At 34.2% G+C, this 25,118-nt stretch overlaps 4 protein-coding genes across 5 annotated transcripts; 1 reads left to right on the top strand and 3 right to left on the bottom strand.

Annotated features, from left to right (window-relative positions):
* Nucleotides 1–1,228: 1,228 nt before the first annotated feature.
* LOC116122675 (60S ribosomal protein L30-like) lies at nucleotides 1,229–2,885 on the bottom strand. Its single transcript, XM_031408505.1, has 5 exons — nucleotides 2,835–2,885; nucleotides 2,639–2,744; nucleotides 2,427–2,528; nucleotides 1,763–1,831; nucleotides 1,229–1,664 (listed from the first exon to the last, which is right to left on the bottom strand). The coding sequence occupies exons 1-5, from the start codon at nucleotides 2,853–2,855 to the stop codon at nucleotides 1,624–1,626; spliced, it is 339 nt and encodes a 112-aa protein (XP_031264365.1). The 5' UTR covers nucleotides 2,856–2,885; the 3' UTR covers nucleotides 1,229–1,623.
* Nucleotides 2,886–5,498: 2,613 nt separating this feature from the next.
* On the bottom strand, nucleotides 5,499–10,153 carry LOC116122646 (apoptotic chromatin condensation inducer in the nucleus). The gene is made up of 6 exons (XM_031408469.1): nucleotides 9,738–10,153; nucleotides 7,648–8,950; nucleotides 6,766–6,966; nucleotides 6,522–6,673; nucleotides 5,932–6,395; nucleotides 5,499–5,846 (listed from the first exon to the last, which is right to left on the bottom strand). The coding sequence occupies exons 2-6, from the start codon at nucleotides 8,918–8,920 to the stop codon at nucleotides 5,525–5,527; spliced, it is 2,412 nt and encodes an 803-aa protein (XP_031264329.1). The 5' UTR covers nucleotides 8,921–8,950; nucleotides 9,738–10,153; the 3' UTR covers nucleotides 5,499–5,524.
* Nucleotides 10,154–11,250: 1,097 nt separating this feature from the next.
* LOC116122659 (ribosome biogenesis protein TSR3 homolog) lies at nucleotides 11,251–15,333 on the bottom strand. Of its 2 annotated transcripts, XM_031408489.1 has the most exons (8): nucleotides 15,125–15,333; nucleotides 15,012–15,040; nucleotides 14,608–14,654; nucleotides 14,439–14,502; nucleotides 14,070–14,112; nucleotides 13,401–13,537; nucleotides 12,842–12,932; nucleotides 12,277–12,352 (listed from the first exon to the last, which is right to left on the bottom strand). In XM_031408489.1, exons 1-8 carry the CDS (start codon nucleotides 15,202–15,204, stop codon nucleotides 12,277–12,279), a joined length of 567 nt encoding a protein of 188 aa, XP_031264349.1. In that variant the 5' UTR covers nucleotides 15,205–15,333. The 2 variants fall into 2 exon arrangements, with proteins under 2 accessions (XP_031264348.1, XP_031264349.1); XM_031408488.1 differs by lacking the exons at nucleotides 14,608–14,654; nucleotides 15,012–15,040; nucleotides 15,125–15,333 and adding exons at nucleotides 11,251–11,756; nucleotides 11,849–11,961 and having other exon boundaries at nucleotides 12,281–12,352; nucleotides 14,070–14,474.
* Nucleotides 15,334–16,171: 838 nt separating this feature from the next.
* Nucleotides 16,172–21,979, top strand: LOC116122585 (MICOS complex subunit MIC60). The gene is made up of 12 exons (XM_031408417.1): nucleotides 16,172–16,325; nucleotides 16,408–16,453; nucleotides 17,600–18,313; nucleotides 18,496–18,594; nucleotides 18,692–18,844; nucleotides 19,028–19,105; nucleotides 19,427–19,519; nucleotides 19,612–19,731; nucleotides 20,314–20,391; nucleotides 20,495–20,674; nucleotides 21,308–21,409; nucleotides 21,487–21,979. Exons 1-12 carry the CDS (start codon nucleotides 16,315–16,317, stop codon nucleotides 21,718–21,720), a joined length of 1,908 nt encoding a protein of 635 aa, XP_031264277.1. The 5' UTR covers nucleotides 16,172–16,314; the 3' UTR covers nucleotides 21,721–21,979.
* The last annotated feature ends 3,139 nt before the right edge of the window (nucleotides 21,980–25,118 follow it).

Here is a 25,118-nt window from a genome sequence, read left to right as displayed (position 1 = left end):
AAACTTCCGGTCCCAACTTATGCCAGTTATAAATAAGAATAAATTTCACATTGTAATAAGTTATAATTTTTCTAGGTCCTATTTTAAGGAACTTACCTCAACATAGTAATAATTATATAGATATTACAAAAAATATATGTTATATTACATTAAAGGTTTAAGATGAAATAAAATATTTATTTAAAGTTGTTTGAGACAATGATTTATGCTTTAGAGTAAATTTCACATTGTAATAAGTTGTAATTTTTCTAGGTCTCGTCTTAAGGAACTTGCCTCTATAGAGTAATAATTATATGCATATTGCAAAAATATATGTTATGTTACATTAAAGGTTTAAAATGAAATAAAATATTTATTTGAAGTTAATTTAAGACAATGATTTATGTTTTAGAGTTACTACCACATCTTTTATCTTACAAGTACGTAATAAACCACCAGCATGGACACCTTCTTGTTAAAGCCAAAATATTTCTAACTTTTAAGCATGTTTAAAGCTTCTTGACATGAAATTTTTGGTATTTTTGTACTATCATCCTTAAAATTATCCCCTTCCTCTTCTTGTCTAATTCCAGTAATGATTTTTTTTCAGTTAAAACATACACGACTTGTTACTCATTTGGATTATTGAAGAAGACATTAATATCTACTTGATTAGTGTAACGAAGTTGTTAAATCCAATCGCTCAATTTTACAGTGACTTTTTTATATCTATTTCCGTACTATCCTAATGTTACTAAAACAATGAATTGAAATCCTAATACTACTAAAACATGAATTATAAAATCAAAGATCAAAATAATAATTCTTGTAACTACACGTCTATTAAATTATAACCTCCTCATAGTAATAAATTTAATTGGTTCTAACTTTATAATTATAGAAATATTTTACTATATATATGTGGGGACGAGTCTGGACAAGACCAATCCCGTCCTCAAATTCGGAGACGAATTTTCAACTCAGGCCCAACCCAAATCTCGAACGATTAGGGAAAATTTTGCCCTGTTTGAGGCAGGTCGGGACGAGTCCATGCAGGGACGAGTATTATGCCCATCCCTATTTCTAAGGGGTAAATTTGCTACTTTATTAATCCCTCGTGAGCTAATCAATACAATGTTTTATGATATAAGACTTCGATAAATCGAACATTGTTAAAGAAAGGTTTACTTAGTTTCTGAAACCGTGAGATACTTGACATAAATTTAAAAAATTTACGATCGAAGACTTCGATAAAACTAACACTGCCACCCCCAAATCTCATATCCGAGATTAACGTTAAACAGAGTAACATCATTAGTTACTGATATCAATGCCAAATCGCCCTTAAGCCATAGGAGTATTACTGTAATGACAGTGAAATATGTGTTGCCTATAATTTTTGTTTTGCATAACAAAACCTGAGCTTCAGAAGCAGATTTGCTAAACAAAATTTTAGATTATATAAGCAGATAACATTCAGCATGAACATCCAAAATGCCTATACGACATTCAAAAGGGAAAAATATAATCGAAATATAGGAAACAAACGTCATCCTGCTATAAAACGCCATATGCACTGAAGTGAAAAAGAGGAAATAAATGGCGTTCGGTATCAAATGCCATATGCACTGAAGAGAAATCTGCTTAGTGATCACCCGGTAGAGTCTTGATGATATCAGAATCACCTGCAGAGAAAGATTAAGTGGGGTGCGTTAAATTTCTTTGGGTGCATACTACAACAAAAGATATGTAACGAATTGTGTTTGTGTTATATAGATGATACCTGGATCGACAATGCTCAAGCAAGACACTCGGAAGTACTTGCCACAAGCTGTTCCCAAGTCAACATTGTCTGGTGAAATCATCAGCAAGCATGGGGTTAATTAAAACTGTTAAGTGGGAAATCTAATATCAACCAAACATTTTCAAGTCAAAAATGGGGGCAGACAAATTTCTGGTAAAAAAATGCCGATAACACGACAACCAACAAAAAAGCTACCACAATCGAATCATCGACCCATACCATGACCATGAAATTCAACTGAACTGTAAGTCCAATAACAGATCCTTCCTACCATGGTCGGTAAGCTAAATATATAAAAGTCACAAACTCTCATATACACTAAGTATAGGAAATGAAGTCTGAAACCGCAAAGATGGACGCCAACAAGGGATCATCATGTTCTTATACATCTCCCCTCAAAACTTCTCCTCACACACAAACAGCAAAAAAAAGAAGAAATTGCCGTAGCAACAACCGCATTCGTGTACACATATATACATATATCATGCCACCAGAAATCTCAATATGACTTAAGAATAAAATAACCTTCACCTACAAATTATTGAGTCAGAGTTCAGAGCAATAATTCATAATTTTTTATTTTTTGTTCAAAATTCACATCCAATTCAAAATTTAACAAAACAAAAACAACAAAAATACTCACTTCCATTGTAATGGTGGACACCAACTTTGGCAAGCATGGCATAGTACTCAATCTCAGATTTTCTCAGAGGAGGGCAATTATTAGACAAAATAATCAATTTCCCTGCACCAAAATTTACAAAACGAAAAATCCCACATCAAAAATTCAAATCTCATGACAAAAGAATCAAAACTTTTACTTCCAGAAACTATAAAGCACAACAAAAATCAAACCTTTTGAGCTTCTAAGAGATCTAAGAACCGTTTTGTAGCCAAGCGTGTACTTCCCACTCTTCATAACAAGAGCGAGCCTGTTGTTGATGCTCTCATGAGTCTTCTTCTGCAAAAACAACGAAAACCAGAGGAAAAATTGATGGTTAAAGAGCTGATTTGGGGATTACATAGAAAGAAATCTAAGTATTGCTCTTACTGTTTTCTTGCCGGACACCATTTTTTTTTTTTTTTTTGGTCTGATTGTTTCCTGGAAAATGAGAGGGAAAGTTGTTGTAGAGATGGGTTTAGATTGCTTTATTTGTTTGTCGACAAAAAAAATTATCTTTACGGAATTTAGGGTTTTTGAAGAGGCAGAGCGTTTTATAGGTTTTTCCGGTGCACGTGCTATTCACGTTTCCTTTGTATTATTTATTATATGAATAAATATTATTATTTATGATAAAAATTACTTTTGCTCCAGGTTCACACATTATTTAGCATGCCGTTAATAAGAAATATTATATTATTAAAAATGTTATATTAATAAAAAAAAATATAGCTTTAATATTATTAGAAATATTTAGAGAAATATATTTAGTTTGTTGGAATGAATTGATAAGTATGTTATATTAATATGTTTGGTTGAGAGAAACAAATTGTTAAGTATATTATTTAAATTACTAAATTATTTTCTAATTACATATTATTATTATTTAGATTATTACATAGTATAACCCTCCTAAATTTAAAAACTGAGCAAAAACAACCCCATAATAAAAGTTTGAAAAATCAATAATGCACCGCATAAACCCAGCCACTGCTGGTTGCTGGCAAGCACCATCGGTCGCCAGTAGCTAGCAACCTAATGGCGCACGGAAGGCCAGAAATGGACTCCGTGCGCCGATATGGCCATTTTTTGCTAGAGATCTAGCCAGAAATGGCCATATCGGTGCATAGAGGCCATTTTCAACCTTCCGTGCGCCGTTCTGGCAACGACGGTTGGCAGCAGCAAGTGGGTGGGGGTGGTGGCTTGGGTGTGCTGCAATTTGTTTTGAGTTCAAGGGTAATTTTGTTCAAAAAGTTAATTAATTGGGGTAAAATTGTCAAAGCCATATTCATGTAAATTGATTTTAAAACGAGGACATTATTATCCAAAAAATTTATTAATAAGAGATAAAATTGTAACAAAAATAAGATAACTAAGTAATCTTATAATACCTAAGAAAATATAGATTATTAGATTACGTCTAATATTACCAATAATAACTACTATTGGTATTGGAAAATTATCAGAATTGTATATTATTTGACAATCAAACGTGGTAATCAAGTAATATAAGATGATATAACCTCAGTAATCCTATATAACCCCCAACCAAATGCCCCACAGGGTTAAGAGTATTTTTTTTTTTTTTTTCAAGTCCAATGGGTAAGATAAGTCATTGTGATAAATGACCACTTGATAGGACTTAAACACAAGACTTCTATATAACCTTCCCACAATATTTAAGATTTGAGTTATGTACCCAATACATCAGGTTAAGAGTTTTTTTTTTTTTTTTTTTTAAACCAAAGTGTCTAAACCAATTTTCGTACACCTCAACTAATCTCTAAACACTCTACAAGCCAAATAGGTCAGATAAGCCACCCTACAAGTTAAATGGATCAGATAAGTCATTGTGATAAATGACCACTTCATAGGATTTAAACACAAAACTTTTAAATAATCTAAGGTCTTACCTTCCAACCACAAACCAAGTGGTAAGGATTCAAGGTTCTTCTAGGGTTCAGGATCTCTCGTGAGCACTTTGTGCTTCAAGTAAGTTTTATTAATTATACTAATTCGTTCAGGATTTGAGTTCTCATAAATACCTATGGGTGCGTTTGTTTTGTTATTTTGGATAGGATTTTGGAAATAATATTTGGTAGTTGAATTGGGTGAGTATTACGAGGTAAAATTTAAAAATTAACAAAAAAACCCATTAGGTTTGCTAATTTAACTAAACACCCAAATATATAAAAATGACAAAAACACCCCTACTCACCACAGTGCCAGATTCTGATCACCACCGTGGGAATCTGCTGTTACGACACAAACCAGTCAGATCTAACCGGTGGTGTGTCAATCTGGCATTTTCCGATCAGATCTACTGCCAGATCTGGCCATCGACGGCCGCAAAAGGCTAGATTTAGCCGTCGAAGACGGCCCAAGATATGGTCAACGATCTAATCTTTTCCGACCTAATCCACCATGGATCTAACCGAAAAGTTTAGAACGGTGAATAAACGACAAATTCCGATCGTTTTTAAGCCGTTGTGACAGATTCTGACCACCACTGACAGTGATTGCCGGAATCTGGCAATTATAGATGGGTGATATTGTTTTTGTTAATTTTTAAACTTTTTTTTTTTTAAGGGTGTTTAATTAAGTCAATAAACTTAAGAGGTCTAAAAATAATTAAAAAAATAGAATAGTATTTTCCAAATAATTAAACAAGCAAGAATTTTGAAAATAGGATAAGAAATAGGGTTTGAAATAATAAAACAAAAACGACCCTGTAATTCTCTCACGAGTACCTTTAAGATCATAGTCCGTTATTTTCCGCTTCCGAAAAGGACAAGTTCTAATTCAAGTTTACAAAGGAAAGTCGAAATTTCTAAATCATAAAAACAATAATTAAAAGAAAATCTAAACGATATTCTGATGAATATGATCCGATACCAAGTAACTGTTAATAGAGGCCTCAGTAATCAAAAGAAAACTTTGGCATTTGGATGAAGAACTGCCGCAAATATTCCTGACTTGAAATGGTGTTATGAATCGAAACAATGAAAATTCAATGAACTAGAAATTAAGCAGAAGATTTGGCAAATTTTCAATAGCAGTTCAAAAAGCTAGTACACTGGTTAATCAAAGTTGTTGCAGAATCTACAATGAAGACCAAACTTAAAGGGGAAAGAAAATATCATCCAAAAGTTAGAAATATGATCTAACAACATCACAAGAAGTTCATAAAACTTGGAATTCTGGTTCAACAGAAAAACAAGACACACGACACCACAGAAGCTCTCAGCTTTGTAGGGGGAGGAGGTTTCTAACACTAAATAAAACATAAGCCTCAGGCAGGCACAGCCTTCGGAAAACCCAAATCGAAATCCATCAACGAACAAGATCCCCAAGCTTGGCTGGAACAATTCCTTCCTACATGTAGTAGTAACACCTGCAGACCTGCAAAGACGATATTATGTGATACTTTCTTACCATTATCTAACATACGGGAACAGCCAGGGGTAAATTATAGCTTGATCCCTACTGCTTGGTGTTTTTACTCCGCGATTGAACTTTTGCCGCAACTTGTTCTTCTGATAGAGGCAAGTAGTAGATGCGAGGAGTCGCTTTGGTTTTGCGAAATAGGTCATCCAGAGTCACGATTGGTGGGTCAATTTTTTCTGGGAGTGGGGGAGGGGGTGGAAGAGTGAAGCGTTCTCTAGCTGGGGCTGGGTTGGATACGGGTGGTGGTGGTGGTGGAAGAGTTGGCGGTGGTGGGAGCTGCTGTCTGGGAGCTGGTTGACGGGGTGAGGGCTGGGGCTGCGAGGCAGGTGGAGCTGGAGCGGGAGGGGTGGGTGCAGCTGGCGACTGAGGAGGAGCTTCTGCTCGCATTTTCACTTCCTGGGGATCCACAAACTCAGCCACCAGCAGGCGTCCACCATTATTTGGAGGCCATTGTATGTTATACAAAGCCTTACGTGTCTCCATGGCTTCATCAACTGATGTATACTGCATCATCAAAGAAGTTTTCCAAATAGTTGAAAAGATTTATTAAATCCATCTGAACCCACAGAGAAAAATGTACATAAAAGAGAGGATTCATATCTTGTACTGCGAGAGAATTAAAAATCTTACAGTAACATAGCAATGGGTCTTGATATGGTCCATCCAGAAACTGGTGAAAGTTCCAGTTTTGCCCAGAAGCTCATGCACAGCTTTTAGAGTAAAAGGACGCACAAAATGATCAATCCTGAGGGAATTAGTTGGAGGTTTAGGTGAAGGTGGAACTGCCAACCAAAAAAGTTGAGATTGAAGTTGTTTAGATGTTAAATGAACAAGGTAAAAATCTTATAATCAAATTAAGAGAACAATAACTCACCCACACGTTCCTTGGGTGTATCATCACTGACTGCCGAATCGGATCTAGAGAGGTTCCGTTTCGAAGCACTAGATTGAAATGTGTCCCTCGGCGTGGTGGTAGGTGTAAGATTAGAACTCTGCTGTTCTGGAAGCTTGAGGCTTTCAGAGTTCCATCTGCGTTGCCTCTTCAAAGGCTCATTGCTTCCCACTGTTTCTTGATCTGTGAAGCAGTTTGTCACACAAAATTAGAAGACATTTAAGTTTTTATGTATAAGAAACATTAAGGAATCAAATTAACATTCAAATTTTTTTCCAGTAGAAAGGACAGAGAAACTCAAATCACCAGAGTGCCATTGTCTAGGCATATGCAATGACCAAAAAATCGATAAAACAAATTACACAATGAATTTTCAGAGGCAACTTTCTAAAGATGAGTACGGCTGCATGCTTAAAAACCACATTTTCCAAAAAAAAAATTTATGGCAAGGACCACATCTTGCCAATTAAAGTAGACCTTCCATTTGAATATGTTAAATGTTTCCTAGAGGTATTTCCCTGAAGAAAGCTAATTTTATCTAATCACCTTTGGTTGCAACTACTGCTTCTGCCTTATCCAGAAACTAGAAACACGCTGATGTTTCTGAATGAAAGAGAGGGAGGGAGAGAGAGGGGGGAGGGGGGTGTATTTTCAGGGCACGCAGTCATCTAAAATGAAAAATTTTAAAAAAAAAAAAAATTCATTGTACTTTCTCATTACAAGCTTGATGCAGATCTCTGTCAAATTAAATTGGCAACAAAAATTGCAAACTCACGTAATGGGGAAAAATGAAAACCACACAAAGGTAATATTTGCAACAAACAACTTTATAGAATAATATAAAACCCAGAGGGCAAAGCATACCATTAATTTTTCTTTTCTCAGCAGCCACAACTGGACGACTCTTATTCTCAACTTGAACATCCTTTTTGTCATCAGACAAACCATCTCCGACAACATCAACAGGACTATCCTCTTTCACAACAGACACTTCATCTTTCTCACTTCTGTCCCTCACTTCATCAAAACTATCCTTTGAATCAATTTGTTTACTCTCCAGGACATCCTCCTCCATAGAGTCGTCACCAGAGCTTCGATCTAAATTTAACTTTTCTGAATAACCCACATCTGCACTATCATTTTTCTTGCCCATGTCTGCAATTGTAGCATTGCTGTCATCTCTCTCCTCAATAGATGCCTTCCTCTCAAGTGGCTCTTCAACATCCATTGGATGTGATTCACCACCAACTGGAACAATATTGCTAGATGATGGTTCCACCATCTCCTGCTTAATAACATCTTGTTCTAATTTGACATTATCAGCAATTATATTATCCTTTAGTTCAATCTTTTCATTAATTGACACAGAATCAGTAGAAATAGAATCAGATTTTACTTGAGACCCTAAATTAGCGCTGACCTCAGATACCTGATTATCCGGAGCAGCGGTGTCAAGAATGTCATCCTTGTGCAGAGGCTTTAAACCCTCATTCTCCAGCTGGGGCTTTGGATCCTCAATCTCCAGCTGAACATTTGAATTCAAACTCTCTCCCGGTGTTCCAGAGTTATGCAACTCTTGCCCACTAAAAGCTAATTCAGTAACCAAACTCTTAGTAACTGTAGTGCTGGTCTCCACAGTAGTTTTACGGATAACCAGCTCCTCCTCCACTCTAGGAGGGTTGGTATCACCTGTTATGTCACTTTCTTGGATTTTCTCTTGACCTAAGGCAGCATCATTTTTGTTACTATTACCCGCTAATTCTATGTTTTCAACCTCTCCTTGACCCAATGCAGCAGCACTACTGTTCATGTCAAGCTGAACCACGACATTATCCACCTTTTCATTTTCTTTACTACCAACAATCACAACATCTTTAGCGATTCCAGTATCAACAGGCACTTTCTCTGCATCTTTTACACCAACAACTGGTTGGGTAACACTATTAACACCATTATCGGCTTCTGCTTCCTTTGCAGCCTTTTCCCGTTCAATGCGAATGGCATTATCCAACATTCGTATCAACTCCTCCTTCTTACCACTTGATTTCAACTTCCGCCTCTTTAGCTCTTCTTTCAATTCTGTAACCTTCCACTGGTCAATTGGTTTATTGTCAAGAATTGGATATGGAGACGACATCTTTTCCAACTAAAAATCACCTTCTCAACTCTGATTAACACATTACATTGCACAAGCAATCAGCCACTGAAAGATATTATTTCAAAACAGAAATATACAACACATAACAAAAGAAAAGGAAAGGAAAATACAAAGATGAAGCAGAGAAACTTATAACAAAGGTATGGAGATAAAGTCAGCAACTCACAACAAAAGCTCTTAACTACCCCACAGAGAATGCTAAAATATATCCAAACATATAATAAGCAAATATAGAAAACCATAAACCAGCTTGTTACTGAAAACATATGCAAACATTTCATGATCTGAAATCACACTCAGCAAACTCAAGTTCGAAAGAAGTGCCTGCTACAACCACTAAAATCATGGCATTTCGCCAGGTAAGTGGCCTTGAGGACTAGAAACCTACCCGAAAATGTCTCACCTCTTAAAACTAAACCCCTAATCTGGTTGCTACCGGAAACATTTTGTTAATGCACTAACATTCAACAAATTACACTAATTCTTTAAATTAATTTCAAAATAAGCCTCACTATAGCAGACTTAATGAAACCAACAAAACCCCAAATTCAACAATGCTGGGAAAAACAAAACAAAACCCTAACTTTACAATGCATAAACACAAACCCACAAAATTACAATCTCCGCTTGCTAAGTTCACAAACATAACTTCAAAAGAGTCCTCACTACAGCAAAACCCTAAAATTTAACAATGCTGGGCAAACCAAAAAACCCTAATTTCACAATGCAATTAAAAACCCACAAAAATTAAGAAAAAACCCATAAAAGAAACAACAGAAAGAGAACGAAAACTCACAGAAATAAGAGATTACTTCGCAGCCTGAAATGACGAAAAAAGAGAGATGTGAAACCCTAATTTTCACAACACAAAACCAACCATTAGAGAACTCAAAACAAAACAGCACATCAACAACAAAACCTTAATCTACTCTAACCCAGATAAAAACACTCCTAAATGAAACAACTATTCACAGCTTCGCTAGCTAAAACGACACTCGAGGCCCCAGAATTCTGCTTCAAGACGGCGTCGTTTCGGAAATTAATTTTTTTTTCTCTTCCTGAAAACAAAACAGAGAGAGTCGAAAACAGAGAAAACAAGAGAATCAAAACAGAAAATAATAAAAACGAAAATGAAAAATAGGGTCTTAATTTGGGATAACAAATTTAGGGTTTTTATTTTTTGTTTGGCTTTTCTTCTGAGCTAATGTTGTGTTAACTTAAAAATAAGAGATGAGTGGACAAAAATCTGAAAATATATATGATTTTATTTGTTTTTAAATACCCAAAATACCCTTACCGTTTTTCTTTTGATAGAAAAGGGTTAGTGGAAATTTTAGAGACATTCTGAGGGTAAAAGTGTGAATCAATTTTTATGAGTGGTTTATTTGCAATTTACTTAGAAATTTGGGTATGAAATGAAATCATAATTTTTTTTTTTTAAATACCTTTAAGTTATATGTAATTGTTTTGTGACGATAAGGACAAAATTGTAAATTACACGCTTTATTACATAATTATTTTGATATTTTAAGATTTTAAAAGTAATACTGTATATATTTAATTTTGGGTCCCTAAGTTTGATAAAATAACATTACGATGATAAATTTACTCGTATGAACACTTACCCCCATAGTTGAGAGTTGATAGGTTGTATATTATATTACCATCATTCATTTTCACAAATAAAAATAAAGATGAAAGCTAAATGCTGGTTTTTTTTTTATCAAAGATGTGTCTATACTAACGTTTGAAATGGTCGAGTTAAAGTCATGAGTCTCACAACAACATCGAGTGAATTTTCAAATCGAATTTCATGTCATGTCAAATTGAGTTTGATCAAACGTAACTCAAACTCGAGTTTGCTCACCCTTAGTGTTTGTTGCAAATTATGAGAAATGAGTCAAGTTGAGTTTGATCAAACCTAACTCGAACCCGAGTTTGCTCACCCTTAGTGTTTGTTGCAAATTATGAGAAATAAGAGATGTATGTGAAGGTCTTCAAAATTTAGTCAACCTTCTTGACCATTCATCAAAATTCACTAGGATAAAAATTGCTCACGACCCAATCTTACAAACTTTCTCTCACAATCTCAACGTGACAGTTCGCAATTGGACAGACGAAACCCATAAAAAACAAGCGAGACTCATTTATAGGTTGACTAATTACGAGTTGCCAAGTCGGGATTGTAAGAGAAAGTTTGTGAGATTGGGTTGTAAATATAGTGTTGCCCAAATTCATGGAACTCTATGTAATTTCCCTAACTTAATGGGACTTCCTCAAAATTTGACTAAATTATAAAGAAGTTTAACATGGGAATAAATTCCCCTACCATAGTTCATACTCTTTAACCTATTCACTTGAAAACAAAATTGAAATTTCATACTCTTAAACTAATCAACAAGAAACTCTTTAATCAAATCTTCATACTTGCAGAAACAAAGGGGATGCCCGGAAAAAAATAATCATATTGCTTATAGATATAAATACACGATAAGAAACAAAGCTACAGACCACATAAATATGTCGATAAATGAATTCAAGAAACATATCCTCCCTGTGCATTCCTAGGCATTGGGATTTATAGGCTCCTTTATCTTCATCTTCCTATGTCACTGTGTGTGTATTCTTCTTTACTCACTTTCTTCGTCACTTTCCTGTATATGCAAATGGTTCATGTTCTTTTCGAGTGGAGGAAGTCCATCTTCAGAGTCATCGTCACTTTCCTGAAAGTTCACATGATTCATGTTCTTTTCAAGCGGAGGAAGCCCATCTTCGGAGTCATTAGAAGAGGCTTCGTCTTTATTGGCGTCTGCCTCTGAGACAGCAGAAAGCAAGCATTTTTTTTTAGAGACAATTTATAGATATAGTCTGCTCTTAAATTTTCTTCAAAGCATGGAAAAAGAGTACCTTCTACTTCTGGAGGAACTTTTGGAACCTGACTTTGCTGGGAAAGCCAAGAATTTTGGACCAAAATTATAGCAGCACTGTTTTCACATTCGGAGTATGCCTTCAGCAGTTCCCTGCATTGATTGAATAATGACATAAGCTCATTACGCACAAAAGAAAAAAAAAAAAAAAAAAAAAAAAAGTACACAAAGACTTCAATAGTTATACTTTTCTTTGTTTTATGAGTTTGAAGATGCACCTCAAGAAAGTCAACTGAAGTATCATAAACCCAGATACAGAAACTCCTGCAGTTTCAATTTTCCGTAGCATGTGTAAAATTATCTTGCCACGAAAGAAGAAGAATGACGATTGCAGGAGTTTATGGTCTGGGTTTATGGCAAGTCAACTGAAGAATTACGACTGCAACCAAGAAAAAGGGTAAATATAAATTACCTGTTGAGAGACAGAAATGAATGACCCCATTTGAACTTGCCTAGTAACAAATCCGCTGTTTCCCGTTCCCCACTGTTAAACATAAATAACAAAATGAAAGAACACCCAATTCTTAGCAAATAATCATGACAGTAAGTTCATAACAAACAAGCTGATTGCACTATAGTACCAGAATGCTAGAACAATGACCTCCGAATGATATTTTTTGGTGAATAAAACAAAAATGCTTCCAAAGTGCAATGTGTATATCCGTACATGATAAAAATTGAGAAACAAATTCCTAGAAAAGAATCAAGGAAAATAAACTGAGATTGGTTGTCTGAAAAAAAATAAGTTACATGCTTCTGCAGACAATGAGAACTTAGATGGTTATGACTCACTACTTGAAAGCATGACAAACCCATAAGAAAATTATCACTAGTATAAGCTGTAACAGCATCATATGAGAACAAAAATGTTAAAATAGCATAAGGCTATCCATAGAAGAACTGTCAGGTATTACAACATTAGCACATAAACAAAACTGTTTCCAATGAAAATAAGGGAAGAAGATATTGTTACCATATTATTAAAGCTGCAGCTAATGCCTCCACACAAGACAGCTGACAAGGTCGACCATAATTTACAGGATTTGCTGCTACCAGCCATGGTACTGTAGTTTCAATATGAAGTCCAAATTATGGAAACAATATATACAATTTTAATAAGAGGAAATCATTACGACACTTATATTAAATCCATCAATTACTATAATGTAGACTTGTTTAAATATTTTCAACTTGAATAAAGAAAATCACATCCAAATTGACCAATGACATAAAAGTACCAAATTCCACATATGAGAACTGCAAAACCTCAAAATAAATTGATTAAAAAAAAAAAAAAAAAACTATTCAAGGCTCCGATTATTATTTGGAGATCCAATGTTAAGTCAAATTGGTTATTAGTACTACATACAACAGATTAAGATGATGTAAAGTGCGTGTCATGGACTTATTACCTACACCATAGATCTCCATATTAGATAAAATGTATTGCGATAAAATGAAATGCTCGTTTGTGAACCATAATAATTATGATACTTCAATCAGGGTAATTTTCACAGAGAGGAAGTTCATACACAGGCGAGGAGCAGTACAACGCAGCTTCACAAATGGTACATCCCCCAAGCGTGCCCAAGAGCAATCAACAACAGCTAAGCCTTTCCCCTTTATCAAGCTGTAATCTTCTTTTGAGATGCACTGACTCCCAACAGGGCTGCCAACAGAGATACACAACACATAGTAAGATGAGTACACAATAGATGTGCAAAAACAAGCATTGACACAAAAATAACTCCCATATGACCCATAAAGAAGCTGTTTGGTATACAGAATTATAGATGCTCCAACAGTTTGCCCTATTTGCTCCCATATGCCCATCACACAACCAATAATTTGGCAGCTCAATCAACTTGGCCTCTTTCCAAGGTCCAGAAATCAACCCATATGGTTTGTATCGTTGTTCAGATACATCTTTTTTAACTCAAAAAGACAATTTGAGTGAAAGCAAGATTCGAGTCTGGATCCAAGATCACATTGTGGACAATAATGATGGATGATAGCCACAACAAAGACAAGATTAGAACCTATTCAAAAGCAGCAAAGTTCTTTGTTCTTTACTCACTTAAAATCTTTTAGGACATCAAACTGAAGAAATAACATATTAGGTTAATATACAAGAGATAACATAGAGGAACAATTATACCAGACACTAAATAAGGTAAACAGAAAATGACTGCTTCAAGTACCTTAATGCAATGCCTCGGAACCCACTACTCACCCGTAGCTCCTGCATTAAATATTGAATAGTCCAAATTAAAGACATTTGAAAATGTCTATGTTTCATTCTTAAGGGATAAATGCCAAAAATAACTCAATTAGACTGTACTAAGTTAATACATGATAGAAAAGAAGCTATCATTGTAATTCACTGAATATCAATCAAACCCGTTTCATAGTAAATCCTTCAAATAATATCAACACTAACATAAATAATAAAGTCAACTGAGATATGGACTTATATAATACCAAGTAAAAGTCACCAACAACTACATCAATGAATATTAATAACCAAACCATAATTGAGAGAAAGAATATTATATAGCAGATACTTTCTTTCAACATGCCAAATCTCGAAAGTTTGCGTCCAGTACATCTCTTTGCATCACATTGTCCAAAATCCTTAAAAAAAAAAAAAAAAAAAAAAAAAATTAATTCGATCCCCATAATGCAAAAATTAGCTCGCAATTTTAAAATTTTATCATGGATTTACATATCCATCCATACCCACATGGCCAGCTGAATTTTCGGAACTTGTGGCTCATCCTCAGGCTCTATAAGCATAAGAAATTCATTAGCTGCCTAAAATCATAAGGGTGAGACTAAGTGCACCCAAATATCTACTCTCAAGGTCCAGTATTTTCTAAGCACAGTCATGGATTTCTACTTCATATATTTTCCAAACTTAACACCATAAATCAATGGTAAATTTAAAGAAAACACACACACACACACAAAAACCCAAAATTTTGTTGAAGAAGTTGATAAAAAAGAAAATATTTCAAAATTTTTGATAATGTGTGCACTTAGCAAAATTAGTGACAAAAAAACCCCACTCCACAGCGGCAATTTATCAAACACATGGTGTGCTTAGAAGACCAAACGAATAAGCAGCACCGTTAACATCAAACCTTGTTCAGATGGCAGAGACTCGTCTTCTCTGAAATGGGTAAAGTATATAACAAGTGTTAGACAACAAATATATTGAAAATTGGTAAAGTAGTGAAATAAATAAAGAAAGAACCTTTGAAACTGATGGGTTCGGCTGGATTGAGCCCGATGAGAGTGGTGGGTTTTGGAGCGCCGGGGCTTGTTGTTGCCCATTTTTGTGATCAGAGACTGAGAATTAAAACTTTAAAACTTGATAACTTCAGTGTCTGTTGAAGGTTGAAGATGAATTATACTGTTCGTTTTAGCTTTATATATGTATGCTTTAGGACTTGAGTGAGACTTTTCAAAACATGGCTAATTTTTTTTGCCTCCACCAATGTTCAATCGTATGGAGCCTCAAACAGTTTGAGAATTATCCTAATCTCCCCTATGGATTTTTCAGATTATTCATAACCACCCCTAAGTCAATATACACCAAAAAGTCAATAATAATTTCTGAACAAATGTGTGTTTTATTTTATTACTAAAAATAAGGATAAATTAGGGACATTCTTCGTTGAGCATACCACATTATTCATATACTAAACCAATAAATTTTTTATTGTATCGATAACCATTTTGAAGTCACCATCATATTGATTATTCAAATTGACGAATGGAAAAAGTAATGTATACATACTTTTACATTTATCGATTTGATGCCAACTTACCATCTTAGGGTTTGGCCATGACATCAAAATTGCGAGAACCTTTCATTATAATGTTATCGAATTCGTTGAGTAACATTATCAAATTAATAATATGATACAACTTTGTAGTAACTCGTAAAATCAACACAAAGAATTTATTATATATTACAAAATTCTCATTTCAAAATTATAACATATTTTGATATTAATTTAATAATGTTATTGTGTCGATATTTTGATTGGATTGATTGTCATATTTCTAGCATTCGTCCATCTCTTCCTTGACCAATCCGAAGGTCTTTAGACCATATAAGAGACATAAGTAATGTTACCTCAATACTTTATAATTATTTAGCTCGTTTAATTTTATTTTCATAGTATAGAGATAATTAGAGCATCATTTTTACATAATTATTATTTTTTAATTAAAATATTAACCCGTTAACCTTGCTGTACCAGTAAGATACACTAACTTTTTATAAAGTATTCTCACTCTCTTTACAACCGACAGAACGCACCGTTTTACATCATCACTGAGCTTACAACAAAACGTTTTCTACTTCTCTCGGCTCAGCCATTTTCTCGAACACCTTGACCGCGCTTAAATTTGATCTCCCTTAGATACACCGTTACAATGTTACGGAGGTAACCCATTAATTTAAATCAAAATTTAGGGTTTTTATGTGCTCGAGTTGTTAAATTTCGTCTCAATGGTGCTGTTTTTCAGGTCAATTTTGGAATTATCGTCGCGTCGGAGGATTCTGAGGACCCAGGCAAGTGTTTTGTCTGTGTTATGGATTTTGATGATGCGTTTCCGTTTAGTTGTTAACTGCTAGATTGCGGGTTCTTGGGTGGGTACTTTCGGTTTTGTGCGTTTGGGAGCTGGTTTGATTCAATTGAGTGTTTTTTTAATGGTTAGAAGCACTTTTGTGTTGGCTTTGTAATGTTTGAGACGATAAAAGCTCTTGAGTTGAAGGACTTTTTTTGGAGAAACATTTCATAGGCGTTGTGTTATAAAATGTTTTTAAGTGCTTTTGTAGGAAATGCATTTACTAAGAAGCACTCAAAAGTGTTTTCTAGAGAATCGTTCGCAAATGGACCGTTATTAGACTTGGTGTTGTGTTCGTAGTATATATATTATAATCTGGTGTCATTTCATTTGTTGAGTATTTATTTTCTATTACATTTTGTTCTTCATTGACAATACGACGCTCGGTCAATTTGATTAATTTTGCGTTTGGGAGCTGTTTTGATACAATTGAGAGTGTTTTTGAATGGTTAAAAGCATTATTGTGTTAATTTTGTGATGTTTAGGTATAGGGATTTTGAGATGATAAAAGGACTTGGGCTGAAGTAGTTTTAGGAAAATAAATTTTCATAGGTGCTCCCTTAAAAGATGTTTTTAAGTGCTTGTACTTAAAAGCAAAAGTGCTTTCTACAGTAGCATTCCCAGATGCACCTTTATTATGGATATTGGGAGTTCTGTTAAAAGTGCAGTTGCTTGGTAGTGTTCTCAGAGCTGCAAGAGATAGGCGCTTCACTGATCTCATAGGGTACTTTTAATTATTTCAGTTGCACACTCCCAAACATGCCTTCATGAGTATTGGTAATTTTTAGATTTTGTTTGTTGAATTTTCATTCTCATTATAACTCTTGGTCATGCAAGTATCCAGGTTTCTCTATTGATGGTTAGGAAACTGTGTTTTCTTAAGCTTTCTTGATGTCCATCGTTACTGCTGTAATTATATTACCAACAGTAGGCCTTTATCCTTCAGCTTATGTTTTTGGGTTAAATGGTCACTTCACTCCTTTGTGTTTGTTTCACATGCTCACAAGTTTGTTGATTTCCTAAGGATCGTTTTATTGATGCTAACAGATATATTATGCTCCTTGATTTGTTTATGCATGGATAATTGCAGCGGGTTCCCTTGATTATTTCTTCAAGAAATGAATTTTCAACTGCACCCCAGCTTAATTCATCCAACAAACCTAGTCCCACAGGCAAGCGACCTGAATCTAAGGGTAATTTGTCAACTCTTGTTGTTGGAACTACTGTCATTGCCGGTGCTGCCCTTTTAGCATATCAGAGTGGGTATTTGGATCAATATATTGGTAAAGAGAATGACAAACGCAAGTCTGTTGATTTGCCTAAGTTTAATGATGGTAAGAACACTTTGAAGGATGCTCAACATGCGGTGGAGCCGATAGTGTCTTCCCATAGTGACGAAGGGCCTAAAACTGCTGTGGAGCAAGCTTTGCAGAATGTTCAGAATGACAAAGATCTTCCTCAGCCTGGAACATTGAATGAAATACCAGTTGAAAACCAGTCTCATTTGCAAGATAAAGCAGATTTGGCACCTGAAGATGGTACAAAACCAGTGGAGAAACACTTGGCAGAAAGTTTTAACAAAAGCATAGAATCTGATATTCAAAGTTCAAGCTCTCCAATATCATCTGAAGAAAGTGTTCAGAGGGAAAGCCCAGAATCAAAAACTATCAAGGAACCCAAGGAAGTTCAAGCTACTTCAATATCTACCCAGGTGAGTGTAGTTCCTGATAAAGATGAGGAGACCAAAAAACACGAGCAGAAAACAATGCCACATCAGCATATTATCACAGAAGACAAATCCGAGGTACACATTTTTCTTACTCTGTCCTTTAGTCTTTTTCAACAATGCTTTTGTATTATTCATATAAATATGATAATAGTGGTGGTGAATTATTTTGTTTTATCAATTGTGGAATTTCCATTTTAATGTCTATTATATGTATGTTGAATGGGCTCAAAAGTAGCTTATATGTGCTTTTATCGCAGGATGCTTTAGGCAAAGGGGCAGAAGCACCAGCTTCTCTCCTTGAGGCGTATCATCTTAAAGATGACACTGATGAAGGTGCTACAACCAAAGCAACAGAGGTTTATTATAGACTTTCTTTATGTTTATATTATGCATATGTTTTGTTATTATGCTGTAAAAGAATGTTTAATTGAACTTTGTTTCTCAAATTGTTAGGATTATATTAATGCTATTGAGGAGCTGAATAATGATTATCTATCCAAGGATGGGAAATTGGTGTTTGATTTTTTACAAGCAATTCATGCTGCTGAACAAAGGCAAGCTGAACTGGATGCTCGTATGTTTGCCGAGGAAAAGAGAGTACTGAAGGTTTGAATTGTCAATAATTCCTCACATGAATCATTCAATTTCCAGATTGACGTTTTATTAACTTTCCAGCTCCATAAATTAATAAATTAAAAAAAAAAAAAAAATTGTATCTTATCGAACAAAATTGACTTCTCCAGTTTGTGGTTACACACATCTAGTTCAAATATTTTGGCTGCTTTTCAGGAGAAGTATGAAAAAGAATTGAGGGACTCAAGGGCTAGGGAACTGATGAGTACAGAAGAGGCTGCAATCCTAGAGAAGGTATAAATCTTTACATCTTCTTACTCTTTATTTTTCTTGGAAGAAAGTGTCTTGTGTCTGATTGGGTTGTGCACCATCTAATTCAATGTAACAATTGAAAGTATTTTTTTAATATGGGTACTGAATTTTTGGGGTTAAACAATCCGCAGAAGTTGCCTAGCCAGGTGACAAGTATTTATAAAGATCACATCTTTTCACCTGCATTATGTCCTGCCTGTTTATGCCAACCCTCCAGAAGGAAGAGAGAGAGGGAATCCTTTGTGGCATCTGCTTGAGTACTCTAAATCAGATCCTAAGTATCTTTATTTTTTCCATTTGCAGGAATTGAAGAGAGAAAGAACAAAAGCGGCAGCTGCTATCAAGTCACTTCAAGAGAGGATGGAAGAGAAACTAAGGCTGGAACTTGAACAGAAGGTTGCTATATAGTTTTTGTCTTTAAATAAACATTGTTTTGTACAGAAGCATTTAGGAAACTGTAAACTTAAGCCTGTCTTTAACAATTGCAGGAAAGTGAAGCAGAGTTGAAGTTGAAACAAGCACAAGAATTAGGTAAAGCAGAACTAGCTGCAGCAATAGCACGTGAGAAGGCAGCACAGATTGAGAAAATGGCAGAAGCAAATCTTCATGTAAGAATTTTGCACAAATCATATAATAAGTTATGAAGACATCCCACACACACACACATGAAACTGAATGCTTGATAAAGGATGTCTCATAAAAATCGGAATTTTATTTTGAAGAGCTCTCCAAAAATCTGAGAATGTAGAATATATCACTCTTGCTATGGTACGTATTGTGTGTACAACAAAATGACATTCAAAATTGAATCCGTTAACTATTTCGATTTCCAATATGAATTATTTCTCTATTGTAACCAACAACTTAGTCCAAAGATTAAGTTAAACACTTATTGAATCATTTAGTTTTTCTTTAGGTTTTCAGCATTTTAAGAAAGGAAATATAGAATGCTGAATAAATAACAGATTGCTAGACTTCATAGCTGACCATTATGATCATACATACTATGGAGGTGTTCTTTATATGAATATATGCATGCCCAGTTATTCTTAAAACAAGATTCATTATGCATTGTCTACAAATTTGTTGGTACTGTTTTATCTTGTCTATATCTCTCTTTAGCCAGTAAATATTATGATTTTGTTTGGAAATGAAAATTAACAAAATTTGATTTTTTTTTTTTTTAATAGATAAATGCACTGTGCATGGCATTTTATGCACGATCGGAAGAGGCTCGTAAGAGTTACTTTGCTCACAAGCTTGCTTTGGTAAAAACTCCTTTTCTGTTTTATGTAGACTCATGTTATGTAGTTGTGGCCTCATAGTGGTTATATCTGGTTTTTAAAATTTGACTCATTTAAATTATTATAGGGTGCACTTGCTCTAGAAGATGCACTTTCCAAAGGATCACCAATTCAGAAAGAAATAGATGCTTTGTACACCTATCTTGATGGCATCGAAAAAGACTCTATCTTGGATTTGGTTTTAGCATCCATTCCAGAAGAAACAAGATACCGTGGCACAGAAACACCATTGCAATTGAATCAGAAGGTAAATTAGTGATATGAAGATTTACTGTTTAACAAATTAAAATGTTGTTATCGGGTTAGGTTAGAAATGCAAAAGATCTCCATGCAATAAGATGTGAAAGCATGAAGAACTAACATAAAAAATGACGAGCCTGTGTGCTTCTTTTTTATCGAGCTAAATGTTCATATGATTACTCATTCAATTCTCATTTGATGGCAAGATCTGCATGGCCATTGCCCAATCAAATGATAATATAATACGACTTAATAAGACCAAATTCGTGGTTTTTTTTATTTTTTATTTTTGGTGAAGGATTGGATAAAAGTCACCTTGTTCATTCTTTAGGTATATAAGGATTATGCACACATCCATAAAGTCTTCATTTTCTTTCCCTTCCCTAATGGTGCTCTGATTTAGTTAGGCCTTGCTTTTGGGTGCAAGTGCAAACAGGTAAAAGATGCTGATTTTCTTTAGTTTCTATTAGTTTGAGGAAAGCACATTTTCTTGTTATTGAATGTGAACTTTGTGATGAATCACCTAAGCAAAAGTTGTGTCTCTTTACAAGCAAAGCTGCAAACTGGTGATTAAGGGGGTTATTTTAAGGGGAATAATACCATTTTTCAGGTTACATCTGACATCCGTTTTTTATTTCAGTTTGACACGTTGAAAGGGACACTACGACATTTTAGCCTGATCCCATCAGGTGGTGGTGGTATCTTAACACATTCTTTAGCACATGTTGCATCCTGGTTAAAGGTACGCAAATACAAGGTCTACTCACCACACTAGCTCGTTTAACTCCTTAAATCATATTCTTTCTAACTGCCATACAGGTAAAAGAAGCTGGCAACTCTGGAGACGGGATTGAATCTGTGATTAGTAGAGTTGAGAGTTATTTACGGGATGGAAAACTTGCCGAAGCAGCAGATGCTCTTGAACAAGGGGTTCGAGGTAGCCAAGCAGAGGAGATAGTAGTTGATTGGGTAAGGCGAGCGAGGAATAGAGCAATCACGGAACAAGGTCTAATTTTCCTTAAATCCTACGCTACTTGCCTTAGCCTTGCTTAAAGTTTTGAGAAATTAAACTGGACACCTGCTTTTTGTTTGGAGTATAGCTCAGTGTGATACTAAATTCATTGATTTTGTGGTTAAGCCTACAGAAAATTTTTATGGGTTTTCCATAATCACTTACGAGACAACAAAGAATAACCATATCTTTCCGGAACTTATTTCACGAGAGATCTGTAAGAATTTTCACTGCCCTTTTCCTGAAACTCTGTAGAATATCCAATCATCTGAATAAAAATTTTGTTTCTTTCATCACTAATCTCTGACTTTTCTTTAAGCTTGAGTGGTGGATTCTTGTCTAAAGTGTTGTTCTAGAGTGTGCTTTTATGGATTACTCTTTCAAAGTAGCTAGCCTTACTGATTTCTATATTAGATTTATAGATCAAGAGGAAGTAGTTTATATATATATATGACTGGGGTGCCCAGACCAGTTTGTTCTTACCTCAACTAATCCTCGAAATCTATTAAACATCTTACAAGTTTAATGTTCCTAAATAAGCTATAAATGCAGTAGGTGGCTTCAAGATAGTTCGAACTTAAAAAATCAATTAAGGGAGCAACCCTTGGGTTTAAAGGGGTGGGTATATTCATAACAAGCAACAACCCATGTGTTTAATTATTAAAAGCCTTGATTATTTATACAATACTATTAAAATGCACCACTCAAACTTCATAAAAAAATTATCATATTATTGGGACAAACACATTCAGAATTGGGTTGGTCACCTCATAAATGCCACCTTAGCCCATGTGCCAAAATGTTGTCAAAATATAAAGAAAATGTTTTCCAAAAACAAAAACATGATCTTGTCTTGCTTCCAAAATGTGTTTCTCTTTTAGTATAAGATTTGTGGGGTGCTTGTTCTTGTTGTTTTGGATATATTTGTTTTAACATTAATGGCCAAATCCAACCATCAAAATTTGGCCCCTCTTGAGGGCCATGCCTACCTCTCTTTCACCACCTAATTGAAGGCAGCCAACCATAACTTGGCTGTCTTTTTTAAGCTTCTTATTCAAGAAATAATTATTTTTCTAATAAATGGGTGGGTTCACTATTTATTTAGTGGGTTATTTTAACGTGCCCTAATACATGTCCAGGACACGTAATATTTCTAACGGTAAATTTTTTGTCTTCTAATGATCTAAACGTATCTATAGCACACGTTAGATGAGTTATGTTCAATTTTATTAATACAGCTTGCGTAATTAGTGTATTTTAAAAATGATATAAGGTTATATATGATCTCGATAATTTGATACGGGTTCAAAATTGTGTAAAACATACAAGACGGTTTAAACCTAACCCAAGAAGAGTATTGTCGAATGCAAGATTTATAACGTAGAAATAAGACTCGTAACATTGAATATAAATCTAAATCTAATAACACAAAAAATAGTGAACTAAATACTAAATTAGTAATATTTAGTATAAGAGACGTAAAACTTGTAACACAGAATATATTTATTTATTTATCTATAAAACCATCATATTTAACTAATTTATAACATAGAATTAAAATTAATTAAATTATAAATAATTTCCAATTTGATTAATTATTAATTTGAGTGGAAAAACAATTGAAATGTCAATTTCATCAAATTGACCATAGATTGCACACCAGCAAGCATGACCCACTAATTGCAAACCCCAAATTAATTAATTTAATTAATTAACTAACAATTAAATGAAATGATTAACAATCTAAATCAATTTTTCATTTTCTAGTTTATAATGAGTTTAATTAGTGTCTTAATCAAAGGCAGGTGAGAAATCAACTTTCCTGGAAAAATATTATTTAAAAAAATTGATAGTAAAGCTAATTAATTTTATCATGAAATGGACCCATTAAGAGGAGAAGCTTCAAATCAACTAATTGATTTTTTATTATTATTATTTTTTTAAGGGTTTATAACAAAAATTCCCCTACAGACGAAATGATAACAGAAATCCTCATGTCGTTAAGTTTTCGACATTAAAATAAATGACATACGAGCAATTTCATATATATCAAACGAGTAATTTCATATATATATCAATCAACTCGTCATGATAAATTTTTTTTTGGGTGAAAGCCTCGAGATGCTACACTCAAAGGTATGGACTAATCTCAATCGGGCTGAGTAAATCCCTCTAACCACAAGTTGTTTCTAATGAGATTTAAACCTAGGTAAAGTTCGCTCATTGGGAGTCCAGTTACGGCTAGATCACATCTGCTCCCTATATGACAGGAAAATTTCATGTATTTAATTAAAACCACAGGGGGTTAAGGGGCCCAAATTTTTTTAATTAAATGTTCTTTTAATAGCTGGTGTTAAGTCTTAATCATATTATACTGGCTGACCCCATTTATCAAACAGTTCTAGTTGTAAACAATAAGGAAATATTATTACTATTATTTCAAATTAAATCTAAATAACCAATATATATTCCAATTATAAAATTATCTTTTTGTTGATTATTTGAGATGAATTTACTATTTTAATCCAAGAAAAAATAAAAATATTAACTAAATTGGTAATAAGATGAGAAATTAATGACTATAATTGTCATTTAATTAAGCAATTTTGGTCGAAATTAATTAAAATCTCGTGTTAGTTAGCACTTAAACATTAACAGGGATTATTTGACAATTAATTAATTATAAATAATTGATAAAATTATCCTTATTAGGTGTATCATACTGTCCTCATAACTCCACTAATTCAATTCTACCATTAAATTAAATAATTTATTTAAATAAATAAATAAATCAAATACACATTTTTTGCCAACTAAGAAAGAGAGAGTTTCTTTATTTTGTTTTCTTCTTGGCTTGGCTTGGCTTAACCCCAAGCTACTTTCCTAATTAAAACCTTTAAAAAAAAATTATATTTTTCATAATAAATTGATGTCGACCAGATAATAAAGGATAAGTTATATTAAACGTCAATATTTGGAGCCTTAAATTCAAAGTAACACTTTTTAGAAAGTGTCTTACAAAATAGTACAATCCTAATTATGAAACTGTATTTATATGTAAATAAAACTTATACTATTCAATCACTTTCTGCAACCCTAACCTACCCCTTTCTCCATTCCCAAAATTCAAACTTTTAACCCCTAAACCGATATCTGCCTTTTATTTGTGCCAAAATCGAGTAAAATTTGAGTGAAAATACTGATTTTGGATTTAGGGTTTTGGGTGGGATTTTTAGGGTTAAGAATAGGAGATATGTTAAGTGTTGTTGAGAATGGTGCGAAAATGGTTGGATAATTAGGTTGTATAGTGGTGAAATGGTGGTTGAAATCTAAGTTTTTGGGCCGAATCAAGGGGTTTTAACTAGACTCGACCAAAAAACGTAGGTTCTACTAAAGAAGATGAAGTCGATTTTTGGGCGAATACCTTGGATTTGGCCAA

Source organism: Pistacia vera, unplaced genomic scaffold (assembly GCF_008641045.1).
Source record: "Pistacia vera cultivar Batoury unplaced genomic scaffold, PisVer_v2 Contig136, whole genome shotgun sequence".
NCBI lineage: Eukaryota > Viridiplantae > Streptophyta > Magnoliopsida > Sapindales > Anacardiaceae > Pistacia > Pistacia vera.
This window is presented reverse-complemented; position numbering and strand designations above follow the sequence as displayed.

What these genes read in the sequence shown, in the direction of transcription:
- LOC116122675 (XM_031408505.1), bottom strand. Translation starts at nt 2,855, where the DNA reads ATGGTGTCCGGCAAGAAAACA. An exon ending in ATCTCTTAGAAGCTCAAAAG is followed by an intron (nt 2,529 to 2,638) that starts GTTTGATTTTTG and finishes ATTTTGGTGCAG; the next exon opens with GGAAATTGATTATTTTGTCT. An exon ending in CTTGAGCATTGTCGATCCAG is followed by an intron (nt 1,665 to 1,762) that starts GTATCATCTATA and finishes CTTTCTCTGCAG; the next exon opens with GTGATTCTGATATCATCAAG.
- LOC116122646 (XM_031408469.1), bottom strand. Translation starts at nt 8,920, where the DNA reads ATGTCGTCTCCATATCCAATTCTTGACAATAAACCAATTGACCAGTGG. An exon ending in TGAGAAAAGAAAAATTAATG is followed by an intron (nt 6,967 to 7,647) that starts GTATGCTTTGCC and finishes ACTGCTTCACAG; the next exon opens with ATCAAGAAACAGTGGGAAGC. An exon ending in CGGAGTAAAAACACCAAGCA is followed by an intron (nt 5,847 to 5,931) that starts GTAGGGATCAAG and finishes TCGTCTTTGCAG; the next exon opens with GTCTGCAGGTGTTACTACTA.
- LOC116122659 (XM_031408488.1), bottom strand. Translation starts at nt 14,167, where the DNA reads ATGAAACATAGACATTTTCAAATGTCTTTAATTTGGACTATTCAATAT. An exon ending in TTCCGAGGCATTGCATTAAG is followed by an intron (nt 13,538 to 14,069) that starts GTACTTGAAGCA and finishes CTCTGTTGGCAG; the next exon opens with CCCTGTTGGGAGTCAGTGCA. An exon ending in GCTGCAGCTTTAATAATATG is followed by an intron (nt 12,353 to 12,841) that starts GTAACAATATCT and finishes TATGTTTAACAG; the next exon opens with TGGGGAACGGGAAACAGCGG.
- LOC116122585 (XM_031408417.1), top strand. An exon ending in CTACAACCAAAGCAACAGAG is followed by an intron (nt 18,595 to 18,691) that starts GTTTATTATAGA and finishes TCAAATTGTTAG; the next exon opens with GATTATATTAATGCTATTGA. An exon ending in GGCTGGAACTTGAACAGAAG is followed by an intron (nt 19,520 to 19,611) that starts GTTGCTATATAG and finishes TAACAATTGCAG; the next exon opens with GAAAGTGAAGCAGAGTTGAA.